The 11,141-nt window shown below is 50.5% G+C and overlaps 1 protein-coding gene across 5 annotated transcripts in view; it reads left to right on the top strand.

The window, feature by feature from the left end:
• LOC144673132 (E3 ubiquitin ligase RNF157-like) overlaps positions 1–10,712 on the top strand; it is an 80,089-nt gene extending 69,377 nt beyond the window's left edge. For 4 of the 5 annotated variants that reach the window (XM_078535122.1, XM_078535118.1, XM_078535119.1 and 1 more), the window contains 2 exons: positions 1,848–1,952; positions 9,990–10,712. In XM_078535122.1, coding sequence (XP_078391248.1) covers positions 1,848–1,910 — 63 coding nt within the window. In that variant the 3' untranslated portion in view covers positions 1,911–1,952; positions 9,990–10,712. The remainder of the gene's footprint in view (positions 1–1,847; positions 1,953–9,989) is intronic. The other variant, XM_078535120.1, reaches the window with a different exon arrangement.
• The last annotated feature ends 429 nt before the right edge of the window (positions 10,713–11,141 follow it).

Raw genomic sequence — 11,141 nt, 5'->3', positions numbered from 1 at the left:
CCATCTTACCATGGGTGGTCCACCACCCCACTTAGCCCTCCCCCACCCTCCCCCCCCTCCTCCCCCCTCCCCCTCCTTCCCCCCCCTCCTCCTCACTCCCCTCCCTTCCCCCCCTCCTCCTCCCCCCCTCCCCACTCCCTCTTCACCCCCCTCCCTCTTCTCCCCCCTCCCTCTTCTCCCCCTCCCTCCTCCCCCTCCCCACTCCCTCCTCCCCCTCCCCACTCCCTCTTCACCCCCTCCCTCTTCTCCCCCTCCCTCTTACCCCTCTCCCCCTCCCTCCTCCCCCTCCCCACTCCCTCTTCACCCCCCTCCCTCTTCACCCCCCTCCCTCTTCACCCCCCTCCCCACTCCCTCTTCACCCCCCTCCCCTCCCCACTCCCTCTTCACCCCCCTCCCCCTCCCTCCTCCCCCTCCCCACTCCCTCTTCTCCCCCTCCCTCTCTCCCTCTTCCATCTCCCCCCTTCCCCTACCTCCCCCGCCCTCTTCCTTTCCCCTTCCCCTCTCCCCCCTTTCCCCTTCCCCTCTCCCCCCTTTCCCCTTCCCCTCTCCCCTCTTTCCCCTTCCCCTCTCCCCCCTTCCCCTCTCCCCCCTTCCCCCTTCCCCTCTCCCCCCTTTCCCCTTCCCCTCTCCCCCCCTTTCCCCTTCCCCTCTCCCCCCCTTTCCCCTTCCCCTCTCCCCCCTTTCCCCTTCCCCTCTCCCTCCCTTTCCCCTTCCCCTCTCCCTCCCTTTCCCCTTCCCCTCTCCCTCCCTTTCCCCTTCCCCTCTCCCTCCCTTTCCCCTTCCCCTCTCCCTCCCTTTCCCCTTCCCCTCTCCCTCCCTTTCCCCTTCCCCTCTCCCCCCTTTCCCCTTCCCCTCTCCCTCCCTTTCCCCTTCCCCTCTCCCTCCCTTTCCCCTTCCCCTCTCCCCCCTTTCCCCTTCCCCCCTTTCCCCTTCCCCTCTCCCTCCCTTTCCCCTTCCCCTCTCCCCCCCTTTCCCCTTCCCCTCTCCCCCCTTTCCCCTTCCCCTCTCCGCCCTTTCCCCTTCCCCTCTCCGCCCTTCCCCTCTCCGCCCTTTCCCCTTCCCCTCTCCACCCTTTCCCCTTCCCCTCTCCCCCCTTTCCCCTTCCCCTCTCCCCCCCTTCCCCTCTCCCCCCCTTCCCCTCTCCTTCCCCACTCACCCTCCCCTCCTCTCCCTCCTCCTCCCTTTCCCCTTCCCCTCCTCATTCCCCTCACCTCCCTCTCCCCCCGTCTGCACACCTCTCCCCTGCCTCACCCCCCTCCCCCCGGCTCTTCCCAGTTCACAGTCGCTGCGCCAATGAATGGAGCAGGGAGACAGGGACACACCTCATGCCCACTTCCTGCCCCGTATCCTCCCACTGGGCACCTCCTGTCAGTCGGGGGCACTGAGAGTTCACATTTTCTTGCCATGATTGGAACATGCAGGTGGTGTCTGGCGAAACGGGTAGAGATGGTGGTGCCAGGGGAGATTCAGTGCAGGGAGATTCTGTGTGGGCCGGGGGTGTGGGGGGATAATTCCAGTTTGGAGGATGTCCTGAGTGGATGTCAGTGCAGGATGATGTCAGTCCGTGGCTCTGTGAGAGATGTTTGGTTTTAATTCAGGGCCCAGTCTGTAACTGTGACTGATACCAGCCAACTGAACTGGTTTGCTCTGAGTCATGCCAAAGGAGAGGCTGGCAAGACCGGGGCGTGGGCTGTTTGGCACAGTCGCTCAGGAAAGCTGAACGCTATTTCCATTCTCACCATTACTCACTTCAGGCGTATTTGGGTTTTACTTCAATCTGGTGAGCTGGTCATTCTGAGATTTCTTCATCACCTGCCCACCTTGTTCCATTTCTACCCCCGCTACAGGATGGTGGCCGGGAGCTGTCACAGCTCTTGTGTGTGACAATAACAATGAGCAGACAGGCCTGATGCGATTGGACAATGACCCCTGTCCAGAGGATGCTGTGCCTGGTGAGTGGTGACTGAGCATGTGCATTGAACAGATGATTAAAGAACATTTCCCCATCTCATAACTTCAACTAAACACTAGACTTTCACCTGACCAATATGACCCCAATCTAGGCCTGTACTAACCCTTCCCTACTCCGTCCCTCTCCTTAACAGATGCCTTCCCTGCCCTGGAGTAAGATCAAATTATTAAAATCAGTGCCGCTTGCTGATCTGTTGAAAGGGAATTTCTTTTCAAAGTGTCTATTTTGTGGGTAAGATTGCTTTATCTGAAAAGAGATGCTCAATTGTTGCCTAATTCTAATCCATTTGATAAGCAGCCATGCAAAATGGAAAAGATACAATGGATGGTGTCTCCGAGTGCCCTTTGCCCTCTGCCTAGCACCAAGTGGACAGCCATTGCTGGCATTGCAGCAAGACAGATACTGGTTAAACGTTGTGGCTCAGACGTCCACGTCTGACAGCAGACCTGCCAAATACAGCAATGAACTCACAACCCCGCACTCCTGCTCACCACATAGGCTGGGTCTCTCCCTCATTAGCACACACGCTGACCCCAGTAACACACACACACACACGCTGACCCCAGTAACACACACACACACACACGCTGACCTCAGTAACACACACACACACGCTGACCTCAGTAACACACACACACGCTGACCTCAGTAACACACACACACGCTGACCTCAGTAACACACACACACGCTGACCCCAGTAACGCACACACACGCTGACCCCAGTAACACACACACACGCTGACCTCTGTAACACACACACACGCTGACCCCAGTAACACACACACACGCTGACCCCAGTAACACACACACACACGCTGACCCCAGTAACACACACACACACATGCTGACCTCAGTAACACACACACACGCTGACCTCAGTAACACACACACACGCTGATCCCAGTAACACACACACACGCTGACCCCAGTAACACACACACACGCTGACCCCAGTAACACACACACACACGCTGACCTCTGTAACACACACACGCTGACCTCTGTAACACACACACGCTGACATCTGTAACACACACGCGCTGACCTCAGTGAAGAAGGAACTCTTTGGCCAGAACTTTGAGGTTGGCGAGTGGTGCGGTCAACAGGCCTGGAAACGGCTAGGAAACGGCCCACTGCCCTCAATCGGCCAATTAGCCAGCGTGAAGTGCGTGCTGAAATGCTCAGCGCTGCTGGGGTGAGGGTGGGAAGAGGGTGGGCACTGAAGTCAGCGCGGGCCCGGGAGAGCACTGACAGGAAAGCTCCCTGAAGACGGAGAGCTGTCTCAGGGAGTTGAAGACTTCAAATCCAATAAAAACAGATTTTAAAATCCGGAAAAATTGCCCATGCATCAGAAACATATACAACATGAGAATTCTGTGCAAGCATTTTTATTTTTTTAATGTAACGACTGAAACCAAATCTTGCCCATGGATGAGGTTTCCTGAATAATGCAAAGGCTGCCAGGCCAATTCACCTGACCATCAACCATAACGTTGGATGGACAGCGAAAAATCCCAGTTAATTGTGCCGTTAATGTGCTTAATAAACCTCTTAATTGTCAGTAGGCGCGTTTCCAAGTTTAGCACACGCGCCCAATCAAAATATTACGTGATGATGTCGCGACACTCGCCCGACATCATCTCACACTATTTTACACTCGAGCGGGTCACGCACTATTTTACACTCGAGCGGGTCACGCACTATTTTACACTCAAGCGGGTCACGCACTATTTTACACTCGAGCGGGTCACGCACTATTTTACACTCGAGCGGGTCACGCACTATTTTACACTCGAGCAGGTCACGCACTATTTTACACTCGAGCGGGTCACGCACTATTTTACACTCGAGCGGGTCACGCACTATTTTACACTCGAGCGGGTCACGCACTATTTTACACTCGAGTGACCCGACCCAGGTATGCGCCCGCAAGCCAAGTGAAAAATTCTGCCTTTTGTGTTAACTCCCTCCCACACCTAATCTCCTCATTAGCTCAGCTCCAACCGTCTGTTGCATTTTCTGTGACCCTGTTTTTCTCCGCTGAGTATTGTGAATGGTCTGGCTCCAGATCTGCGAATCTGAACCAATCCTCTATGGATCCAGTTTCTCTCAGTAAAATTGCTTTAAATCCAAATGCTAAAATAACTTACTGACAATGATTAGTTTTCTCCAATTTCTTTGCTGTTGTGTCTTTTAGTTATTGACGTTTGTCTGTCCTTTACTGAGCCTGAGGCCTTGTGTCATCCTGTGGGTAGTTGTTGGACAGCCTGCGCGTCTGTGCCCATGCGGTCTGTGCCCATGCCTGTGCCCATCCCGTGCTGTCTGTGCCCATGCCTGTGCCCATCCCGTGCTCTGTGCCCACTCCCGTTCTGTCTGCTCATGCCTGTGCCATCTGTGCCCATGCCTGTGCCATGTGCTCATGCCTGTGCCACCTGTGCCCCACTGTCAGTGTCTGTGGCTGCGCCATCTGTGCCCACACTGTTTGTGCCCACGCTGTCTGTGCCCACGCTATCAGAGGGGTCATGGTTCTCATTGGTACCAACAACATAGATAGAAAGAGGGATGAGGTCCTGTCACGAGAATTTAGGGAGGTAGGTGGCAGATTAAAAAGCAGGACCTCAAAGGTTGTAATCTCTGGAATACTCCCTGTGAGTATAGGAATAGGAGGACAGAGAGGATGAATGTGTGGCTGAAGAGACGGTGCAGGAGGGAGGGCTTTAGTTTCCTGGATCACTGGGTCTGTTTCTGGCGAAGGTGGGGCCTGTACTAGTTGGACAGGTTGCACTTGAACCGGAACGGGACCAATATCCTTGTGGGGAGGTTTGCTAGTGCTGTTGTGGGGGTGGGGGATTTAAACTAATTTGGCAGGGGGGTGGGACACAGAGTGGAGATACAGTAGGGGGTGATGCACAGCCAAATATAGAAGAGAAACTAAGTCAGTCTGGAAGGCAGAGCAAATATAGACCTGTTAAGGCACAAGGGAATAGAGCAAGACTGGACTGCATCTATTTTAATGCAAGGAGTCTTACAAGTCAGGCAGATGAATTGAGGGCGTTGATTAACACATGGGAATATGATATTCACAGAGACATGTTGAGGGAAGGGCAGGTAGCTCAATATTCCAAGTTATAGAATCTTCAGGTGTGAAGGGGTTGGGCTGGTGTAAAAGAGGAGGTGGCATTACGCTATTGATCAAGGAGTCATTTACTGCAGTAAGGAAGGTATCTTAGGAGGTTCCTCAAATGAGACCATATGGGTAGAACTTAAAAACAAAAAAGGGGCAATCACTTTGCTGGGAGTGTACTATAGGCCCCCAAACAGTCAGGGGGAGACAGGGGAGCAGATATGTAGGCAAATCTCAGAGAAGTGTAAAAATAATAGGGTAATAATAGTCAGGGTTTTCAACTTTCCCAATATTAACTGGGATAATCTTAGTGTGAAAGACTTAGAGGGGGAAGAATTCTTAAAGGACATCCAGGAGAGCTTTTTGAGGCAGCATGTAGAAAGTCCTACAAGAGAAGGGGCGATACTGGACCTAATCTTAGGGAATGAAGCCAGGCAAGTGGTAGAAGTGTCAGTGGGGGAGCATTTCGGGGATAGTGACCATAACTCTGTAAGATTTAAGGCAGTTATGGAAAAGGTCCTGAATTGGGTCAAGACCGATTTGCATATGATAAGACAGGATCTGGCTAAAGTGGACTGGGAGCAGCTACTTGTAGGAAAATCTACATCAGGCCAGTGGAAGTCATTCAAAAAGGAAATAGTGAGAGTTCAGGGCCAACATGTTCCCGTAAAGGTGAAGGGTGGGACCAACAAGTCCAGGAAACACTGGATGTCAAGAGATATAAAGGATTGGATAAGCTAAAAAAAGGAGGCTTATGGCAGATACAGAGGGCTGAAAACAGCAGAAGCCCCAAAGGGGTACAGAAAGTGTAGGGGATACTTTTTTAAAAAGTAATTAGGAGAGCGAAGAGGGGGCATGAAAAACACTGGCGGGCAAGATAAAAGAAAATCCCAAGGCATTTTATAAATATACAAAGGGCAAGATAAGCAGGGACCAAAGTGACAATCTGTGCATGGAGCCAGAGCATGTAGGTGAGGTTTAAATGATTACTTTTCATCGATGTTCACTATGGAGAAGGACGATGTAGGTGTAGAAATCAGGAAGGGGGACTGTGATATACTTGAAAAAATTAGCATTGAAAGGGAGGAGGTATTAGAGGTTTTAGCGGGCTTGAAAATGGATAAATTCCTAGGCCCAGATGAGGTTTATTCCAGGCTGCTATGTGAGGCAAGGGAGGAGATAGCAGGGGCTCTGACACTAATTTTCAAATCCTCTCTAGCCACAGGAGAGGTGCCAGGGGACTGGAGGATAGTGAATGTGGTACCATTATTCAAGAATGGTAGGAGGGGTAAACCTGGTAATTACAGGCCAGTGAGTCTAACATCAGTGGTAGGGAAACTATTGGAAAAAATTCTGAGGGACAGGATTAATCTCCACTTGGAGAGGCAGGGATTAATCAGGGATAGTCAGTATGGCTTTGTCAAGGGGAGATCATGTTTAACAAATTTGATTGAATTTTTCGAGGAGGTAACTAGTTGTGTAGATGAGGGTGGTGCAGTTGATGTTGTCTACATGGACTTCAGTAAGGCATATGACAAGGTCCCGCATGGGAGACTGGTCAAGAAGGTAAGAGCCCATGGGATCCAGGGCAAATTGGCAAATTGGATCCAAAGTTGGCTGAGTGGCAGGAAGCAGAGGGTGATGGTCGAAGGTTGTTTTTGTGATTGGAAGCCTGTGATGAGAAGTGTACCACAGGGATCGATGCTGGGACCCTTGCTGTTTGTAGTGTACATTAATGATTTAGACGTGAATATAGGAGGTATGATCAGTAAGTTCATAGATGACATGAAAATTGGTGGTGTCGTAAATAATGAGGAGGAAAATCTCAGATTACAGGACAATATAGACGGGCTGGTCAGATGGGCTGAGCAGTGGCAAATGGAATTTAATCCTGAGAAGTGTGAGGTGATGCATTTTTGGAGGACTAACATGGCAAAGAAATACACAATGAATTGAGGACTCTAGGAAGCACAGAGGATCAGAGGGACCTTGGTGCACATGTCCATAGATCCCTGAAGGCAGCAGCACAGGTAGATAAGATGGTTAAGAAGGCATATGGGATATTTGCCTTTATTAGCCGAGGCATTGACTGTAAGAACAGGGAGGTTACGTTGGAGCTGTATAAAATGCTGGTTAGGCCACAGCTGGAGTACTGGGCAGAATCTTGCCCTTGGATGGCGGGCGGGCCCCACCGGCTTGGTGGCGGGCGGGCAGCTGACCCCCACCACTGTAAGTGAGCGGGCCAATAAAGGCCCACCCAGCGGCATCCCCGACGGGAAGCACTATGCCCTTCCTGTGTGGGGGGGGAGAGGGATTCCCCATCTGTCAAAGTGCGCACTTCTCCCTGAGACAAAGTCCTGTCTCAGGGAGATTACTGACAGTGGTAAAAACTTTAAAAATAGAAACATTAAAAAATTATTAACATGTCCCCCTCATGTGACAATGTCACACGAGATGGGACATGTTAATAAAGAATACATAAAGTTTATTATTTTTGTTCAAAACAGTGGCTGAAGTTTCATCAATAAACTGGAGCTCGCTGGGGCTCCTGGCCTGCCCACCAGCCTTAAGGTTGGCCGGGCAGGTCTTTAAGTACATTAACTAGCCTGTCAGTGGCCTCAATTGGCCATTGACAGGTCGGTGGGCGGACAGCGAAATCAGCTGTCTGCCTGCCTTCCTAAAAATTTAAAGGGACCAGGATGATGTCGGGGATTCCTCCCGATGTCATCCCGCATCATTTTCCCCTCGGCGACCAGGCCCCGCCCCCAAATCGCCAAGGGGAAAATCCTGGCCGCTGTGTGCAGCTCTGGTCGCCACACTATAGGAAGGATGTGATTGCACTGGGGAGGGTGCAGAGGAGATTCACCTGGGCTGGAGAGTTTCAGCTATGAAGAAAGACTGGATATGCTGGGGTTGTTTTCCTTCGAGCAGAGAAGGCTGAGGGGGGACCTGATAGAGATATACAAAATTATGAGAGGCATAGATACGGTAGATAGGAAGAAACTTTTCTCCTTAGTGGAGCTGTCAATAATCAGAGGACGTAGATTTAAGGTAAGAGGCAGGAGGTTTAGAGGGGATTTGAGGAAATGTGTTTTTCACCCAGAGGGTGGTTGGAATCTGGAACACACTGCCTGAGGGGGCGGTAGAGGCAGGAACCCTCACAACATTTAAGAAGTATTTGGATGAGCACTTGAAACGCCATAGCATACAGGGCTACGGGCCAAGTGCCAGAAAATGGGATTAGAATAGATAGGTGCTTGATGGCCGGCATGGACATGATGGGCCGAAGGGCCTGTTTCTGTGCTGTATAACTTTGTCTGTGTCTGTGCCAGTGCTGTCTGAGCTGTCTGTGTCTGTGTTGTCTCCACCTGTGCATGCATTTGCACTCTGTGTCATCTGTGCGCTGTCTGTGCCTCAGCCGTTGTGTGCTTGTTGGGGCTAATCAGTTTACAGTGAGACCTTCCTCTCTCCTGTTTGGCTCTCCCTCTTCCTTTAACTGTCTACTCCTGTCCCGTGTGGTCCTTGTGTGTGACGTTCTCGGTTTGCCAGCACTGAACAAGTGTGTGACTGGGTCCTGGGCAGTGCAGATTCACTCCATTACACCAACCAACATGGCTCCTTCCTATTGGTCACCCTACACCCAATTCTCTTGCAGTTTGTTACTATTTAGGCAATAGGCATCATATCTCTGGATTAATCCCAACTGCCAAAGGGAAATGGAGATTCTAATTTGGACATGTGTGAAGAATGTTTCTACACACTGCCCTGGGCCGCGTGTAAATCGGGCCAGATGTAATTCTGGTGTAAATCAGGCCAGGGGTAAATTGGGTGTAAATCAGGCCAGGGGTAAATTGGGTGTAAATCAGGCCAGGGGTAAATTGGGTGTAAATTGGGCCAGGAGTAAATCAGGTGTAGATCAGGCTGGGTGTTAAAATAATCTTGTGAGTGATATTAATGTTTTTACAATTTTATATTAGAAAAAAATGGATGTTCAAGTCAAATATTGGTTCTTTTAAGTGGAAATAAGGAAATGGCAAATTTATTGAACAATTATTTTGTCAGTCTTCACAGTGGGAAAGAAATGAATAATGAATGAAAGATTGGAACAGACTAAAGTTAAACGTAAGCAAGAAAACTGTATTAGAGAAAAATCAGACTCTAAATATTGACAAATCCTCAGGACCTGTTCCAGCACAGGGTTTTAAAGAAAGTATTTGAGGAATTTGCAGTCATAACTTCTCTTGGTTCAGTAAGTGTCCCTTTAAGATTGGAAAATTGCAAATGTAACTCTATTATTTAAGAGGAGAGGGAGAGAGAGACCAGGAAATTATCAAGCTATTAGTCTAACAGCCATTGTAGGGGAGTTAATGGATTCTTTAATTTAAGTACTGAGTCATTCAGCATTTAGAAATTTATAAGCTGATTAGAGGGAACCAACATCTATTTGTAAAGGGTAGGACATGTCTAATAATGCTAATTGAAGTTTTTTGAGGAAGTAGCTGTAGTGGACAGGCTATGGATGTAGTTCATATGCACTCTTCTAGAAGGTTCCACATAGACTGATAGCTAAAAATTAATGCTCATTGAATTAAAGGAAAATTATGGATCTGGTCAAGAGATTGGTTAAGCAGTGGATGACCAGAGATAATGGATAGGTACTTGAAAGGATGTGACTAGTGGTCTCCCATGTGGATCTATGTTGGGGCCTCAACTATTCACTACATTTATTAATGACTTAGATTAAACAATAGCCATATGTCCATGTTTGCCAGTGACACAAAGATTGGTTAAGTAGTAAGCAGTGTAGACAAGACAGTGAGACACAGGAGCTGGGTCACCTCCTGTTGGAGGTGCTGACACTTGGCGCTAACAATCTCCTCTAACTATCTCAGGTACACCTCTGACTGAAGACACGATTGAACACCCACTCTCCATTCCTAGTAACACTGATCTGAAGGACAGCGGAGACCCCAGTCACATCTACAGACCCCTGATCGTGTGAAGGAAGCACCAGCAATGAATCAGACTCCAACCTACAGTGTGATGCCTCCTGAAGTCAGCCAGTATTGGGGCCAAGGCACTTTGTAGCAGTAGCAGAGCAATACCTCAAATATAGCACAGTGTAGCTTTGAGATATCACCCCTCACTCTCCCTTTATCTCTCCATGTCCAAATCCTTCTCACCGGTCACTGTCTGATATTCCTTCTATCAGATCTTCACTTCCTCTCTCAGAGCCCCTTTCCTGTTCATTTCTCCCCCTTCCAGTGGCTCCCTCTCTCAGTCCCTCTCCATCACTCTCTCCCTCAGTCCCTCTCCACGCTCTCTCAGTCCCTCTCCATCACTCTCTCCCTCAGTCCCTCTCCACGCTCGCTCTCAGTCCCTCTCCATCACTCTCTCTCCACGCTCTCTCAGTCCCTCTCCATCACTCTCTCCCTCAGTCCCTCTCCACACTCTCCCTCAGTCTCTCGCTCTCTCTCTCAGACCCCCTCTCCCACACACTCTCCCTCAGTCCCCCTCTCTCTCTCTCTCAGACCCCCTCTCCCACACTCTCTCCCTCAGTCCCTCGCTCTCTCTCAGACCCCATCTCCATCACTCTCTCCCTCAGTCCCCCTCTCTCTCTCTCTGACCCCTCTCCCTCACTCTCTCCCTCAGTCCCTCGCTCTCGCTCTCTCTGACCCCTCTCCATCACTCTCTCCCTCAGTCCCTCTCCACGCTCTCTCTCAGTCCCTCTCCATCACTCTCTCCCTCAGTCCCTCTCCACGCTCTCTCTCAGTCCCTCTCCATCACACTCTCCCTCAGTCCCTCTCCACGCTCTCTCAGTCCCTCTCCATCACTCTCTCCCTCAGTCCCTCTCCACACTCTCCCTCAGTCTCTCGCTCTCTCTCTCAGACCCCCTCTCCCACACTCTCTCCCTCAGTCCCTCGCTCTCTCTCAGACCCCATCTCCATCACTCTCTCCCTCAGTCCCCCTCTCTCTCTCTCAGACCCCTCTCCCTCACTCTCTCCCTCAGTCCCTCGCTCTCTCTCTCAGACCCCTCTCCCTCA

This window comes from Cetorhinus maximus, unplaced genomic scaffold, assembly GCF_964194155.1.
Source record: "Cetorhinus maximus unplaced genomic scaffold, sCetMax3.hap1.1 HAP1_SCAFFOLD_298, whole genome shotgun sequence".
NCBI classification, from domain to species: Eukaryota; Metazoa; Chordata; class Chondrichthyes; order Lamniformes; family Cetorhinidae; genus Cetorhinus; species Cetorhinus maximus.
The sequence above is the reverse complement of the archived record's forward strand: the minus strand, read 5'-3'. Positions and strand labels throughout refer to the sequence as shown.